At 37.7% G+C, this 17,915-nt stretch overlaps 1 protein-coding gene across 1 annotated transcript in view; it reads left to right on the top strand.

Moving 5' to 3' along the window:
• BMPR2 (bone morphogenetic protein receptor type 2) overlaps positions 1-17,915 on the top strand; it is a 104,759-nt gene that overhangs the window by 72,263 nt on the left and 14,581 nt on the right. The window contains exons 4-6 of the mRNA XM_035899100.1: positions 10,981-11,091; positions 11,591-11,682; positions 13,941-14,171. Coding sequence (XP_035754993.1) covers positions 10,981-11,091; positions 11,591-11,682; positions 13,941-14,171 — 434 coding nt within the window. The remainder of the gene's footprint in view (positions 1-10,980; positions 11,092-11,590; positions 11,683-13,940; positions 14,172-17,915) is intronic.

Here is a 17,915-nt window from a genome sequence, read left to right as displayed (position 1 = left end):
AGGAACCAGGAGAGGTTCGGCTGCACCCCTGTCTGCCTCCACTCATGGGCATGGGCACGGGGGATTGCAGCAGTGTGAGGGCAGAGTCTTCAGCGATGGTGCTGTGCTGGGTGGGAGCTGAATGAGGAATGGGAGTGAGACACAGACAGACAGACACTGATGCTGGCTAAATGAGAGATCTTGAGGAAAAGAAGGGAAGATATTGTTTCCTCAGGGACCCTGGAGCGAGATAGAAGGGGGATTTTTGGCTGGCCCTGACTTCGTGCTTTCTGCTTCATCACTTGATTCCTTCTAAGAATAATTTCATCTGGGAAATACCTAGTAAGACCAGCCAGTACGATGTTGGGGAAATGTCATGATTATTGTGTTCAAGTTACAGCAGACTTTTAAAATATTTCTGAAGTCCTAAAAAGAGAATCTGGTAAAAGTTAGAGATTATATGGCCATTTAGAGATGATGACTGGGAAAAACAGGAGAGTATGAGGGAGGATGAATGGGAAAATAGGACATGTACTTTCATGTTAGACTTTGTCCTTCTAAACTGTGATAGGAAGAGCTGGAGCAGACGCATACCTTTTGGAATACCACGGGTGTTGTTTGAATTGGCGTTAGCCAGACAAACACAGTCTTTAGTAACCATGAACATTTCTAAAATGTCAGACAGGTTTAACTCACAGCACTGTAGTGCATGCCTTCAAATTTAAAATTACAAAACCTCTTACATACAAGAATAATGTATGCTATACTAAGTTGTACTGAAAGAATAGAAAAATGTTCTTGAATCAAAGAAAAGTAGGAAGGGCTAAGCTTTAGTACTCAAATATTTGCTACACTCGAGGATTAACAGTATTAAGCTGATTTAGGACATTAAATCTTAAGTACTAGGACATAAACCAGAAGCGTAATGAAAGGTTTTGTCAGAACTCATTTTGCCGTATCTGTTTGTATTGATCTTGGGTTTTTACTTGACCAGGTTAGTTGCCTGAAACTGTGCTTGTGTTCATGTATTTCGTGGCATGTTTAGGGAAATTATTTTGGAATAAACACCCTGTACAACCACGTCTGTTAAAGCAATTCATATTTCATCGCCTGTTGCTAAGGTGACCAGGAAAAAAATATTCCTGAACATCAGCCAGAGGTCTGCAGCTTTATTGACAGGACATCAGTCCTCTGTGTACCTGCCCGTGCAGCACAGGAGTGGGGAGTGCAGAGCTGTCGGCGGGCAGAAGCAGCATCGTGCCTCCACACCACGGCTGGCTCCGCCGACCGTAAACAGAGACACCCGGCACTTCAGCACTCCTCCAGGGTGCACGCAGCAAGCGCCTGCTTGGACAGGCCTAGCCACCCCGCGCTGCTTGGGCTTGGCTCAGCCTTCCCACTGAGGAAATTGCTGGCAAGGGGGGGACGTGGGTTTGTAGGAGCAAGGGGAGCACAAACGATTGATAAACAGCGTTCCCGGGCTTCGGAGCTCTCAAAGACATGAAAAATGCAGGCACCCAGGATCAGAGCTGCCTTTTCTAAAAGATTTGGGGGTTCGAGGGGTTTTGTTTCTTTGCTTGCCTGTATAAAAATAGGCATTTTAGTGTTTTGATGTAGTTTTGGGGCTCTATTTTTAGTTCCTGGGAACATTACAAACATGAAATATTTAGCTATTGAGCCTGTTGGGTTTAAAATAACTTAAAATAGCGTTAAAGAGGCTTTCTGAAGTACTCATTTTTTTTCCATTGCAGCACATGCATTTTTTGATCCACTGTGTTTACAGAAGCTGGAAGAGCGCCATTATGTTAAAGCTGGTGTTACTGTTTGGTTTGATAAGGAGGAAGTCCTGTTGGTCCAAGATCAATATAAGGGGATAATGTAAATGGGTTTTTTTCAGCCTTTTTATTAAAAAACGTTTTTCTAACTCTTCTATTTCCATAGAGAAGGTATCCCCAGTATGTGGTTAAGTGCCCAATTTAGCTTTCCATTAAGCTTGAAGGCAACGTTGAGGTGTACTCAAATGCAGTTTGCCTATGGAAGCAAGGTATTTCTATTGTCTCTGTAGTAACCAAGTATTTATCAGTATATAGGGAACTTCAGAAAGATAATCTAAATTTGGTTGTGTTTTTGAGTTGCTATTTGGTTTATATACATCATTATTATAAGGGTCTATTCAGTCATGTTAGAAATGATGCTGAAGATGTAACTCACAGGAGAAAAGGCAGGAAGAGAAGTTGTGTTCAGTTTTTATCAGCTCAGGAATTACTTCTGTACAAACGTGGCAAGCTGCTAATTCACCTCTCTGTATCTAGTCATCAAAGAAAGAGCCATTAGGGATTGCATAAACCACTTCGCTGCCAAAGAAATTGCCACACATACTTAATTTTTAAGTTACATGTATCAGTGCAGCCTTCAGTTTTCAAAACAAACAAAAAAGGTGAATCTAATATCCACAGCCTGGCTCCAGATCAGCTGCTTCATGGCAGCCGGTACCCCAGAGGAGGATGGAGGCACCGTCAGGGATTCTACCCCTTGGACCACCTGGCTGGAGCAGCAGCAAGGGAGCTCATTTAGACAAAGCCCAGAAAGCTCAAATCCAAACTGTGTTTTCTGATAGCAGATTTTTAAAGAGAGATCTGCCCACTGAAACCCTACTGTCGTGAATGACTGACTTCTAGCTGTAGCAGGATTCCTCTGGAGCATGTTATGGGAAATAAATTTTACAGCCCAAGCATATGATGTTTTGAGGCGTTCTCTGAGGAGGCAGACAGGATCTGGGATGCATCATTGCCAGGTCGTGATGTTACTGCAAGTCTCATGAGAGTCTGGTGCTTTCTTACAGCCCAGGTTCCATACAGTGATGTGATTATGTGAAAAATGAATTAAAATTTTAGCTCTCCTGATGTGGAGAAAAGCATGAAAAGATGCGTCACAAAGGACACTTCATGACAATAAGTATGTAGAAAGTATAATTCATATAATAAGATATTTCATAAAAAAAAGTTAAAACCAGTCAAATATCATGATGCTAAATGCAAAGTGGAAGCATATTGGTGACTGTTTAAGTCTTTTCTTCAAATAATGGAATGATTTGAACTAAGTGCAAATTTTCTGCTTCATCTAAGCCAATAGACTAGAAACCAGGGATTTGCTCTTAAGTCCAGGGAAAACACATCCGTTTTCAGTTATGAAAGAAAATTGCCTTAGGGTCACTGGTTGGCAGGATTATCTTGTTAAAGAATGTTGCGCCATCTCCCACAAAAATTACAGTTCCCATTGTGCTTTTCATCTATGTGAGATCCCAGTGCTCAGTCCTCTTCCACAGAAGTTTCCTTGCTAACTTCCTTGTGCGTTCAAGTGCCTCCAAAAATTGTATCTGAAATAGTGTTCCTTAGCGTAACTTTGGTTTAAGTAATGAAGGTGGTGACGTTGATAGTTATCAGATATTTCTATTTTATACCATCTTATTACAAAATTTGAATTTGGATTTTAATTTTATTAATAATTTGTCAAGTGCTTACAGAAGGATGCAACCTCTCTTTAAATTTACAGCCTCATAAATCAGAATTAGGATAGTAGTTGTTTTAAAACATGCACCTATAAAAGCTTAGGTGAACAGCAAACATTGTTTAGGAAATGCTATTTTTTTTTTTCCTTTCATCGTTCTCAGCTGGTTTAATGGAAAACTGGCAATAGCTCCTGGTGGAGTTCATTGTAGAGGCCTGTGGAATATAACTTTAAGGTATCCTGACCTTGTAGTTCCAGACTAAGTAAAAATGTGGGTTTAAATGCGTTGAGTTAAACTGCTGTAGAAGGCTGTGTGATTGGCATTCTTACTTGCCTGTATGAAAGTCTGACCTATGTTCATGGTATCTAAAAGCCTACTAATATATTTCTTCATTACAAGCTCTCTGCTTACTTTTTTTCTTTCACATTTTCTTCCCTGCGTTGAATGAATTTAAGATTTACTTAAAATAGTTTGAGTCACTTTGCTATAGTGTTTATATTGGAGGCTTTCTTGTCATTTGCTCTAGCGTGATAAAGACCGAACTCTCTTGCTGTTGGGACAGTGGATCAGGAATATGAGGTAGACATCAGCTGGTTGGAAAGAAATGTTGATTACTGTCCAGCAAAGAGGTGAAAAATGACCTGATGAGGTGGTTTGGTTTGGTTGGAATGTGCTGCTAGAATGCAGTAGGGGATGAGGGCTTATTTTACACTTCGTAGAAGATTCCTAGGACATGTTTGAGATAATCTATGTGTAGACAGAACAGATAAACAGATTGTGATTGAGATCTGTGGGCCCTTGGAAAAGATAGCTAATTGTATGTTTTTTCAAAGGACAGAGATCTTATCACTGTCATGCAAGTTGTGCAGGGCCACTGTGAAAAGAAACGTGACTTTAAAAGCAAGTAGAATTAATTATACTAGAAAAGTCGCTTTTCCAATCTGCAGAGCATATTTACAGTCATCTGCAGCTGAAGGCCATATTGCCCCCACACTTCAGCCTTCCTTCTCGTGCTGTGTCGGTGACTGAACCGTACGGTTTCCCTCAAGCTTCTGATCTCATCCTCGGTAGCGTTAAAGATTCCTTAACGGAAGAACAACTTCTGCAACAGATTGGCAATGAACATATTGAATCTATCACATCAAAGAAATAGTTGTAGGATGGCGTGAAGACTCCGCTTCTTTTTGAAGCGATCTGTATGGGCAGATCTTTGAGTCCCTGTGTAATTTTACTGACTTTGATCAGAGTCCATGCAGCTGTAGTTGTTTTGAAGAATCATATGTTACTGTTGTGCTGTGAAGGTTAAAGGATGGTATCTTCCTTATTTGTTGGAGACTAACATTGCTCATTACTTGGTGATATGGCAGTTTAAACAAATATTAATATTTTGGTACCTGTCAGCTGTGAGACCACTTGGCTTCTGATATATTGCTACCAGAAATTCTGTGGGAACATAGGTTGTTATTTTTAAAACTGATTTGCATTATATAGAATAATTGTATGTTTCTCTAAAATGTTTTTACACAATGCTTATCTAAACTTAAATACACTCATCTATTTTCTAGAATTATTTACTACTGTGTGACAGATACACAGCTGTGAGTCATTTACATGAAGAGTAGGCAGATTTCTAAAAATTGAATGAAAAGCTTTAATAGCAACATAGAGATCTGGTGGAAATTTATGTGCAAATGTCCGTTATTATATGATCACCCCATATAAATATATGGCACTGAAACAGCATTTCAAACCCTAAGGTTTCATATTCAAACATTTAAAGATTATAAGGAAACAATGTCATTGCTTTCACACTTTAAGGCCATCTTCATGTGTGTGTGTGTTGTGATACAGCCTTTAATTATACAATCAATTTTTTTCTCGTGGGACTCCTAGTTTTTCACCATGGCTAACACTCACTGCCTTTTCTCATGACTGTCTTAAAATGTCTCATCATAACAGTGATCTCTATGGTGTCCCAGGGAGCTCTTTGACCATCATGGTGGAGCACCTTTGGTATAGTGGTGGAGACGAGTTTTCAGGACAGCTTTCAGCTGCCGTGAGAAGGAGCCTGTCCTTCCTTCTCCTTTCCTATTCCATTGACTTCATACCTTGTAATTTTAGTAACGGTGTCAGGAACAACAATCTGCTGAAGGGTAAAGTAGGAAATGTGAAAACTCTGCATGGATTCCTCACAGTTTGTCAACCAGGCTGGAATATTTTACCTTCACAGCAGACTTTGGTGCTTGAACTGGCGCAATAGCGTTGGTAGTGGTGGGCAGTTGATGCTTTATCTGGAGCGGCCACAAAGGGAAGATATACTGGGGTGGGGGAAAGTAAGGGGATAGCTATCTACAGGTTTCACGGTATTTGCTGATGAGAAAGGAAGATACAGGAATCAGGCGTTCTCTTTCTGGCTCCCAGGGAAGAGTACTGTAATGCTTACTGACTCTTTTGCCATTGGCCGTTGTTACCTGGTTTTGTCTCAGTTTTCTTTGATTTCTCAAAATGTTCTTTGGTAATAGGATAAATGTGAATTTTTAAGTACGGAAGCAGGAGGCATACAAAAGAGGCTTTAATTTTTGAAAGTTAAATTACAGAGAAATGAAAGAAGCTTTTTCAAGCATAGGCACAGATTGGAATACTTTTGCATTAATTAATATTACAAGCTTATGTTTGTAGTGAAAAAGTTAATGTGAAGGAAAAATATTATTCCTCCTGATGCCATTAGCACTGTAAGCATTCTTCATTCTTTGTCATTCCTGGGGAAGGGAAGGAAGGCAGCAGTAGACAACTTCCACGTGTGGCAATATGGAAGCTTAATTTTAAAAAATTAATTTACCAAAGATATTGTATAAGTGTTTGGATACTATTATGGTGGTGATGTCCGAGAGAAGAGAGAGAAATCCCTAATGTGGTAGAAGTGCCTGCAGGGAGTATCCGAGGCACAAGGCTGGGTTCAGCCAGATGACTCACTAATAACCGAGGACTAGAAGCATTCCCCTTCACACTTCGCTCTGAAATACATTCTCAATTATTTGTGTGTACCTTTGACAAAATTCTCTCCGTACATAGGAGCTGTTGTGCTCAGGTTTTTGGAACCCGAAAACAAGCTCCTTATTGATGGTGAGGTCAGGTCGCTTCTGGGAACGGTGGCTTGTTGGTTACCAGCTGCTCTCCAGCCAGAAGGAAGTTGTCTCTGTTCTAATGAGTTGTGCTTTGTTTCTTTTTCTTATTAAAAAAAAAAAAAAAGGCAACAACTGTTATACTATGTGCTGTGATGTTTCTTTGTGATGGGATTGGTGAACTTAAGAAAAATGTTGACTCGTATCAGAATTACTGGCAGAAATGTTTCAAGATAGAAGTGTGTACGTGCTTGGGTGCCTTCTAAATGGCATCCTCGTGCCACTGCTTGAAGAGTCAGTAGCCCTGTGAGCGGTGCTCTCCCTTTCCCATTCAAGTGGGATAAGAAGTTGGATCTTAAGGTGTTTTGGGACTTAGAACAGTTTCTGTTGGCTTTAATTTTTTGTTTTGGCAGATTTTGTTTTAGATCAGGGAGACTAAGAAATTAGAAATAAAAACCTCACATATAAATAGCAGTGACACAAGCAACTGTGGTAACCTCTGCTTTCAGTTACCATAACATAAACTTGAGGAAGCTTTGCTGATAACTTTCTGCATACAAGTGAGAGTAGAATTTGGCTCAGCAGTCAACTCCTTAATCATTGGATTTTCTAGAGTCTGCAGCTGATTCTGCTCAGCGTATGCTACTGGGATTTTTATGCTATACATCGGTTTGGGAATAATACTGAGATACCAATGTTCCCGGTCTGAAATTTGAAGCCAGTGTTGGACAGTTTGTTTTTCATTCAGTTTGTGCTTGATACTAAAGAAATACCCAAATATTGGTAATGATCCCAAAAACTCAAATGCCATTGTTGAATAGTAGTTATGCATGTTTAAAGTCAGTTTGCACTATGACACGATGAAAAAATACTGAAGCTGTAGGGCAGGTGTCTTGTCATTGTAAATAAACTTCAAAAGCAGAGTCCGCTGATTTGGGGATGGGGTTGTTAACAGTTTCAGACCAAAAAAAGTCTTACTTCAGAAAATTTTTTTTGTGCTCTCGTGCATCTGGACCTACTGATAAAGTGTAATATCAAATGAACTTTCATATCGAATTTCCTAATCTTAAGGAGTCATAGTTGTTTCAGATGGGACTATAAGTTCATGGAAGAAAACATGGAAAGAAATTTGTATATGTGTGTATTTTCATTCTTATTTAAAAACTGCCTTGCTTAAAAGTCAGTAATTACTTTTATTGACCCACACTGATGTGCTTTTTGGTGAGTTAGTTGAAATGCATCTCCAAATAATACCAAGAGAAATATGGCTTGTATGCATATGTATATATATAAAAATGTATTATTTAAAAATAGATAATGAGGACATGTGAACCTCTGTAAATGTCTGGAGAGGTCCAATCTGGTTTTGGCTTTGCTAGCATTTCTCATCTAGGCATTTAAAGGCAGGTGGTGTAAAGTTGAAATATATCCAAAGGAAGAGATGGATTGAAAAAATGAATTAGTTAATAAGAGTCTTGTTAACCTTTGGAAGGTTTTAAAACTGGGTCGATAGGTGACATATCCTTTTTGTTCTATTTAAGAAAGATTGATAATCTTTCTTAGTAAGTAAGATAGTAAAATTGTCCTTGCTGGGAAATGACTGGCCATCATATGCAGTGTTTTACCCACTCATATTGTTTTGAGCTGCATGTTACTACTCCATTGAGATGTTCAGTCACCCTTATTAAGAAATATGTATTTATTCTTAAATTCATAAATGTTGCTCAACAACCTGACAATAGTAACTCACAGTGTAGAACTGACTTGGCTGTTGGAATGTTGACAACATTATTTTAAAATGTTTATAAGAAATAAAAATTGGTTCAAGATAAGCTAATCTAAGATTTGTTAAGAAACAACTTTGCTTAAAAAAAATTAAACATTCTTTCCCGTTGAAGGCCAGGTAAGTTCTCTGAGACTACCTGGTGGCTGCACATCTCCCCACTAAAGACAAAAAGCCCCCAGAGGGGATGGCCCATCAAGAAAGGAGAAAGCAACCATCCTCTTTCTCTGCATGTTTTTCTGCTGCTGATTGTCACAAAATGTTGTTATTTGGAGGTTTTCTAGTAGCTCTCCAGCCTGCATAATGCCACCATTCATAACCTTCTAACGGGAGAAGGAGCAAGCATGCCAGTGCAGCCAGAGCTGCTGAATAACCCATGTTGTGCAGGATGCCCTCGCCTTGAGCCAGGCCAGGAGTGGAGGAACAGCAAAATCCTGTTCCAGGGTAGAGGAGGGCCCTCATGATGGAGGCATGTTGTTAACACTTTGATTGTAAGAAGAACTAAAGCAGAGTGATTTGACTTAGGTGTTCCATAGCATTTGGCAAACAGCCAAATTCCATAGCATTTGGCAAACAGTGGAAACGATTGCTGTATATTTAGCGATGGGAAGGTTGTAAATGGCTGTACCCTAGTTGTGTGGTCAAAGAAAATGCAGCTGAGATCATAGCAAAAAGCCCAGCCTGTCAAAGCCTGAATTTTCTTAGTACGTGCTAGGCACTATCTTGAATTGATGCAAAACCCACCACATTTTTGCATTTTAAAAAGATAAGCCAATAAAATGTAAATTCCATTCACAAAAATATGAAAGTCAAAATTATGATTTCCCTGCCAGCAATTACTCAGCTTCTTACACTTTTGTAATAGTTCATATAGCTTTGTATGATGTAATCGTTTCCTTTATGATGTTGGGGTTTTTTAATATATATATGTATGTATATGTTTAGAATTCATAATTTAGATGAGAATTGTAACGTGTGTCTTCTAATCTCCTCGCAATAGAAGTCACAACTCATATTCCACCATATAGTGCTCTGTGGCAATAGCTTATTTTCTCAGTGAAACTTACTTTACCAAACCCAGTAGTAATGGTATTTCTTTTGACAGAACAAATTTAATTTGGATGGTGCTGAGATTATCACAAGCTCCCTCTTATTTAAAGGGTTTATCAGATGTGAGCTGCATCTTATTTTTGATGGGTGACTTTTCACATATTTCTGTCACAGCTGGAACTCTCTGGCATTTTGTTTTACCAGCTTTTTATTATTTCCTTTTACCATTATTGTTATGTAAAAATAGAAGCTGTTGTCTTTCAAGTTTGGTTTATCTTCTTATATGGTTCTCTTGTGTCTATCCACACAGGGAATTGGAATAAATGAATCATGTTTAATTTCTTTTAAATACAGTTCAAGCAAACTGAATTTGTCAGTTTATTCAGCTAGTGTAGACTGGGATAAATTGTATTTCAGTCTCACCTAAAAATTTACCCAATGTTTAAGCCTTGTGTGCATTTTATATTTTGTGGTTTTAGCATAGTTAGGTCTCATTACAGTCTTTTAAAGAGTACTTTTAGCAATATATAAGACAAGTTTAAACATAGTTCCCAAACTTGGTTTTGAAGCCAAAGTAAATGAGGTCTTGTAGTGCCACATTCCAGTGATTCTGACATCAGAGGAATATCTGCAGTAATAAATTTTTACATTAAAGTGGCTGAATTTTTATATGGCTGCAAGAAGCAAGACTGGGGTCTGACGTGGAGAAGCATTAAGCTAACCATTCAAGATACTAACAATTTTTTTCATTAAAACCTTTTCCCCCTCTAGGAAAAAAAAGAAAGAAAAAGCAAAATACTTATATTTTGGCAAAAATGAAATGTTATTTTTAAACAGGCTCAGTAAAGCTGGTTATTTAATTTTGTTTAGTGTTTTATTGTTTCAGTTTTCTTGATACTCTGCTGCAGTCTGTGGAGATGCCTCTCTCTTTTTGTGAACTAAAGAGTGAAAATTATGCTAAAAATTACCTGAGCACTTGACACAAAACAAATCAAAACCCTAAAGTATTTTGAAATATTTTCACAAATGGATTTGTATCTAATGTGTGTTGTAGATATTTGAATACAAAGCATTCAGTATTCATCACATTTGCAGCATTATTAGCAAACTTTTTTGAGATTTTCATTCTGGGAAAAATAATTTTTTAAAAACTCAACTTGTAAAGGTTACAAACCTGATTCATACCAGGAAACTGGGTTAAGGCACGGATAGCAGAGGAGGACTGCATCGACTTGGCCTTGTATGGCTGGGCTGAACTTTGGCAGCTAGAAAGAAGATTGACTTCCCGCCATTGGTGCTTCTCTCTATGGTGGCAAGGGAAGACTGGGAAGAGCTGCTGATGAACATATGCTCAGCTGTGTTTGAGCTGATGAGCTCTTTTGCCATCCCTAGATTTTAAGAGGAAGAAGAGTTTAGAGCAAAGTCTTACAACCCAGAGTACAATTTTTTTCCTCATTGTTGTGATAAAAATTACATGGTTTATAGTGCTGATTCTTTCAAATTTACAGTTAAAGAGTCTTCATCTTGTTTTCTTTCAGATTCTTCTCATTCTTTTCATCGAGATGAGACTATAGTTATTGCCCTTGCATCTGTGTCTGTACTGGCTGTTTTGATTGCTGCTCTGTTCTTTGGATACAGGATGCTTGCAGGTAGTGTGATCCTTTTTTTTTTTCTTATTGTTCTTTTGACTGTTTCTCAAAGTTATACTTATGTCTTTTGTTCTCCCCAGTCCCTATTGGTATGTTTGTACATAATGCTCCCCTTTCTCCTCTCTGACACTTTATGGTGGTATCCTTTTCATAACAGTCCAGAGAGATTTATGATTTCTCCAAGTTTGCATTTTGGGACCCATTTTTCTTCAGCAAATCCAGTGCTCAACACAGCTTCAGTGAGGTTGTGAACATGCTTTACAGTTATTGCCAGTGACATTCAATTATCAAAATAGTTGTGTAGCAGATAGCCTTAATTTTGTAGCTATTGGCACCTTCACTGCTGATGTTACTGACTCTGAGAAGATTTTACAGGATTCCTCTTTATTTGTTGTTCCCTACAATGTTTATTTCCACCAAGTCCCAGGTAAGCTGTATTGTTTTCACTTGTAGCATGGCAAAAAAACCTGTCTGATTCCCTCCTCACCCCCTTCCACAGGAGACCGTAAACAAGGTTTGCACAGTATGAACATGATGGAGGCAGCAGCATCAGAGCCCTCCTTGGATCTGGATAATCTGAAGTTGTTGGAGGTAAATGTTCAACTCTGTTTCTTAATCTTCATTTTTAGTCAATGTAACACTTGTGGTCATAATCACCTCCCAGGTATAATTACAGAAATAAATATATCGGTGCTCCTGTGATGTTTTCTTCTAAATCACAGTTTAAAGAAGAAATTAAAAGGAAAAAAAAAGTTACAGGAATTACATTTTGCCTGGTTTTGTTAGCAACATTGTGGGTATTAGCTAGAACGTGTTCTACCTTGAGGAGAAAATACTAAACACTGGGAGGTAATGGGGGAAATTGGAATGTGCTGTATTTTCAGCATTGCATCAAAAGATCCATCTTTTTGCTTGACGTTGGTCGCTTTAAGTACAGTATCCTACTGTAGTCATTTGAAATGCTTTAGTAACACTATTGGACTATAGAATTTACTGCAGATAGGGCAGTGTATTTCAGTAGTGGTGCATTTATGTAGAGTCATTCTTCACAGTGGGGTACTCTCTATCTCCATGGCAACTAGAGGCCAACCAGAACTTTCTACTCACTCTTGGTATTAGATGTATCATCAGAAAACTGCAAAACGTTGTGCTTTCAATTGGTATGCTTGATGGAACGTACAGAATTTTTAAAAGCTTTTAGCCAGAAATAAACCAGTAGAATGAACAAGAGAGATTCATAGTGGTATTTTTCTTCTTTTTGCCTGTTAGAAATCGCACCTAGAGATGCAGACCGCAGACGTGCATTGCGGTCTGGGCTAGTGGTGACAGCAGCCTAATCGGCATAGAAGCTTGGGTGCTTTTTGCCAACAAAAAAGTACTTGAGGCAGAGCTTACAAGAGTATAAGGATGTGTATTGCAGAAGTGTGCAAAGCCCTAGGTGAAATTTCTCATACTGATATGCAGTCTTGGAAAAAGCAGCGACTTTGTTGGTGGAGAGATTTGCTGTGGGGGTCTTCTGTCCTCTTTCTTAAATCCTAAGGAGTTGATGCCTCACCCCCAATCATACAGTGTTGCAAAACAAATTGTCTTAACCTGTGCTTGCCTTTTCACATCTCTATGGGTAGACTACATTGCGGGTTTATACCTCGAAGTGACTCACTGCCACTTTGCAATCCGCTGGCATGGAAGGGCTGAGAAATGGAAAGTCTGTCTGTTAAAGGATGCTTTATTGTTGAAAACTTTCCTGTTAGACAATTTTATCATCTTTAGAAGCATTAGTTCTGTAATCCCTTCTGCTTTCCATTCCTCCTCCATTTCTAAGTATTTAAAAAGTAAAAAGATACCAGTCTGTGAAATCCTTACGGTTTCATGTCTTGGTCTTCCTGAAAATTATTTTAATTAAACAGATGCTTAAATTCTTATGTAGTTAGAATTTTTTCAGCTTTAGAAACTAGAACTCTTGCTGAAGGTGGTCCTACGTTTTAGTTTAGAGCAGAGATCGCATCTTTCTTCAGTTGCCATGGCAATGGGAAAGGCCATTCTGTGAAGACTGTCTAACATAGTGGGGACTAGAATAAAGATTCACAGGTAGTAAGGAATTAATTATTCCTTTCTGTTAAAACTTGTTTACCTCTTTTGGTATCTATTTTGCACTGCAAATGCATATATTGTTGTTACCAATCTACAAGGTACAACTTAAAGCTATCCTAAACCTAAAATGTTTAGCTTAATGTCTGTGATCTCTCGAGTTAATTAAAATTGATCACATAAAAGCTATAAATGTTTAGTAGGCAAAAGTTTAATAAGAGAATTAGCAGCACAAAATGCATGGATTTTGTTGGTTTGGTATAGGAAACTGCTGAATAAATTATTTATGATTTATTTACTGGGTATTCAGACTATAGATCAATTTAATAAGATCTAAGTTGGCCTATGCTGAGGTTTCCAGCTGCAAAGTAGCTTTTTATGACAGCATTCTAATTCTAGTTTTCAATAAAAAGTATTCACTATATTCACTTTTTTTTTAGTGAAAATTGCGAAAAACCATGGATTTTGTTGGTTTGGTATAGGAAACTGCTGAATAAATTATTTATGATTTATTTACTGGGTATTCAGACTATAGATCAATTTAATAAGATCTAAGTTGGCCTATGCTGAGGTTTCCAGCTGCAAAGTAGCTTTTTATGACAGCATTCTAATTCTAGTTTTCAATAAAAAGTATTCACTATATTCACTTTTTTTTTTAGTGTAATCAGTATAAAAGTTGGCGTACAATCTTTGTAGAGTGAAAACTTAGGTTTTTGTCTTCGTTTATTAGTTAGAGAACTAATTACCTTTTTTTTTTGCAGTTGATTGGCCGGGGACGATATGGAGCAGTATATAAAGGCTCCCTAGATGAACGTCCAGTTGCAGTGAAAGTATTTTCTTTTGCTAATCGTCAGAACTTTGTCAATGAGAGGAACATTTACAGGATTCCACTGATGGAACACGAAAACATCGCCCGCTTCATTGTGGGGGATGAGAGATACACTGCAGACGGTCGTATGGAGTATTTATTGGTGATGGAATATTACCCCAACGTAAGTGCTTCAAAGAAATCAATTGGATTGGTTTAGATTCCTAAGAATAGCCACATAAAAAGGATGTACTTCAGTATTTGCCAGTGTTTTTCATTACTGCTTGCACAGTAATGTAAAAATAATCCATATAAATTACAATTTTAATGAACATTAGCATGGTTTACTGTAATACCCTTTAAGATTTCCCAGTTAGTGCTATCAAATGTAGTCTTACAAATTCTTAGCTCTAGTATTTGCTTGTGGTTATGGTGCAGGTTTTTTAGTCAACTGTGCAATATTGAAGGACAGAATTTGAAGAGTTGTTTTTACTTAAAAATAATCTCATAAATTTAAAACTTCTTAGTGTTGAGACATTATGTCTTTGCTATGGTAGTTATGACCTCACTCAGCTGGAAATAGTGGGGGTTTTTGCAATGAAACGTAACAGATCCAATGTTGTTCTCAAACTAGTTTGTGGTACTATAAATCATGTTGGCTTTTTATCCTGTTACCTTCTTTAGTTACTTTCTGTGGCATAACGTATTTATTTTGCTGTACCATATATTGATGATGTAGGACGAGACTTAGGAAGGCAGTCTTACTTTCCAGAAGCATATCTTCAAATCTCCTTAGCTAACTTCATGCTTACATCCCTCAAATTCATTGATTTGAGTTCGTAAAGCTCTGTGTGTGTGTACACATGCATAGGAACAAAAATATTTTAAAAATACAAAGCATAAATGTGAATTACTTCCATGAAAAATCATAAAATGTAATGTATATGGGGGTTATATGTATGAAAATGCAAAAAAAGGTTTCATAATTTATCTTGGGGCTTTTTTGCTTGTCTATGGGAAAGAACTTTAATTGTTCAGTTACCTAATTTTTTTAATGAGCTTTTTGGTCTCGGGTAAGCGAATTCATAGTGTATTTCCTCTGGTGTTGATGGTGGCTGAAGCCTCATTTCTTAGGACAGTAGGACAAAAGCTGCTTTATTCAAGTAGCAGTAAGAAACAGAACAGTAATAAATAGTAATTATGGCCTGTCTTAGGGCCTTTTAGGCTCTACGTACATGCTAGTATTGAAAGTTAAATGCATACATGTATATAAATATCTAAGTATGTACACAAATTTAAGGCAACATAGCGCTTCACAAATATATAAAGAACATCTTAACTGAAACTTTTAAGTGAGAACACACTTGATCATATCCACTTATAAGAGATGGGCATTTAAGGAGAGATTGCAGAAACTAGAAATGACCATAGAAAAAGCTCAGTATGCCTGTACCAGATGGACAGTGGCAAAGCACATCAGCTCTGGCCTGCTCTGGCAGAGTAGGCTTATTTTCAACTAATTGAGTTAAGTGAAATCAAGTGAGTATTCTGCTCCTGGGAGGGCATAGCATAACTGTCCTAACAGGTGATCTGGTTTTGCTGTTTCCTTGAATGAAAGGATTTTCAACTGAAACGTAATTTGATTGAAAATTGTGTCTTGTTGCTTATACAAACAGGATCTGTTAACGATCTGATTAAATGCACAGATGAGGCTTATGACATCATATTATCAGATTCTTTCTCAATATGGTATTAAGAACAGCAAGATTAGTCTAAAATCAATCCACTTGTGGTTTGGAAGTCATTTGAAAAAGTGCACAGCAGGTGTAATTAGTGCACAGTGTGATCCTTAATTCAGTGAGCAGATGTTCTGCTGTATGTGGAGCTAACAGCAGGGAAGGAACCTTGCTGTGGCAGCCCTACTAAAAGGGAGTTGCACCATTCAAACTGGAGCTGTAAATCTTATTTCAATAAGGAGTTACCCATACAAGATGTGCAGGCGAAATACTCCCCATCCAAAACAACATTCTCCCTCGAAATACTTTCCTTCTTGGAAATAGGAACACACAGACCAGAACACTTTCACACAGAAAATTGTTCTTGGTGTTGCCTCGGCAAACGGAAGACAGATAGGTTTGGCCCAAACTGTGTTGTTATCCAAAGATGCCTTCAGACCAAAGACAGGAGGTGAGCAAGTAGTAAAAGGAAAGATAGATGTATTTTATCAATCAACATGCTGTTCTGATGTTACTCTGAGATGTGGCAGGTGAATAAGCAGTAAGTTGCAAGGGATGGCATGGTAGGAAATACGTAATAGCCACAGAATTGTCCCCTCAGTATTCAGACTTCCATGTCTTTTTAGAACAACAGAAAAACTGTTGTAAAACATAGAGTAGAATCTTATGATTGTTAAAATAAAAACATCCATTTTATCAAAAGTGATAATCAGAACAAATGTCCCCAGTTTAACTCATTACTCTGACAAGAATAATCTTGCAAATATATATAGCTCTAAATCTTGACTAAAATTCTTCCTGGTTCTCATCTATATTGAACTTCACTAAAAGCATAAAATCACAGCCCTCAGCTAGTTTAAAAAATATCTGGTGGCTAGCAAGCTGTGCAGCAGGAAGATCCTGAACTTGGTTTGAGATTTTTACACAGTGAGTGTTTCCCACCCACATCGTGACTACAGTCCTGTGGCCTCCGCTAGAATGGGCTGGAACCTCAACCAAGCCAAGAAAATCCATACTGCACTCAAGTTGCTGGCAGTTGGAAGCTAAGAAGAGTGTTTGTATTTCTTAAAAAGCTTTAAACAATAAGAAAAAATTGTAAAATTCTTTAACTCATTTCTAGGTGGTTTCTGAGCTTTTTTTTCCCTACCCAAATCTGTTTGAAGTTTGTATAACAGCATTTTAAAAAGTGAAAAAAAAATGCTTGTGTAAATCTGTATGAGTGACATCTGGTCTGTGTTTTCACCAAAGAGGTTATCTATCTATGGGTTTCTTATTCTGCACAGGCTGAGTCTGAAAATCTGTAAGACTTTTGTAATTCTATTAAGGAGTGTCAAGAATTTGGTTTTAGTTTTAGCACTGGATTAAAAAAATGTCTAATGCTTTGGTCATTTTAAACTCTGGTATCTGTGTGCCTCCATACCTGAATGTTGACTCCAAATGGACTCAAATGACACGTATCAGATTTTTTTTGAACCAAATGTTATGTAACTAATTTTGCAAGAAAGTGGTTTTAGTTGCAGCTATGATAAGATGTTACACATTGGTGCATCTTTAAGATTACAGATTTAAATAGGCAAAAAACATGGTAGTTTGTAGTCCTAAATAAACGTTATATTGTAATATGTATGCAGAGACAGCTGGACAACTTGTTCTTCATGCATGGGGATTTAGTTTGTTTAAACTGAGTATATTGTCATTGGGGACTATGTGCGTAAAAACTGTTCAAAGGTGTCATAGTTTGCAGGGTCTGGCTCTTTTCAGATAGCAGTCTCGGTTTCTAGAATATCTCAGTATCATAATTGACACCCTTCTTTCTAGTTTTCTTGGAGATTCCACCACCAATTAGTAAAAAAAAATCCCCCATTTTTTCCATTTAACTTCTCTTCCAAGAAAAGAGGAACATGACATTCTTATTTCCTGTTTCTTCAGTGCATGTAGACTCACTCCTATTCTGAATTGTCTTTGGGTTTTTTTTTCGTCTTGATACGTAAATAGATTATAGCAGGGGAGATGCCAGTGAGAGATGTTGACTATTTTTCTGTAAGTGCTAATGCTTTGAAGACTGCTATTTAGTAACCCAGGCTTCTATGTCTGCATTTACCTGTCATCTTCTGTTGTTCAACAAGACTTTTTCAGAAGAATAAATCAAATGCATGCTTTGCTTTTGTATTATAATTAATATCATTATTCCT

Source organism: Egretta garzetta, unplaced genomic scaffold, assembly GCF_000687185.1.
Source record: "Egretta garzetta isolate BGI_Z169 unplaced genomic scaffold, ASM68718v1 scaffold297, whole genome shotgun sequence".
Taxonomy (NCBI): Eukaryota; Metazoa; Chordata; class Aves; order Pelecaniformes; family Ardeidae; genus Egretta; species Egretta garzetta.
This window is presented reverse-complemented; position numbering and strand designations above follow the sequence as displayed.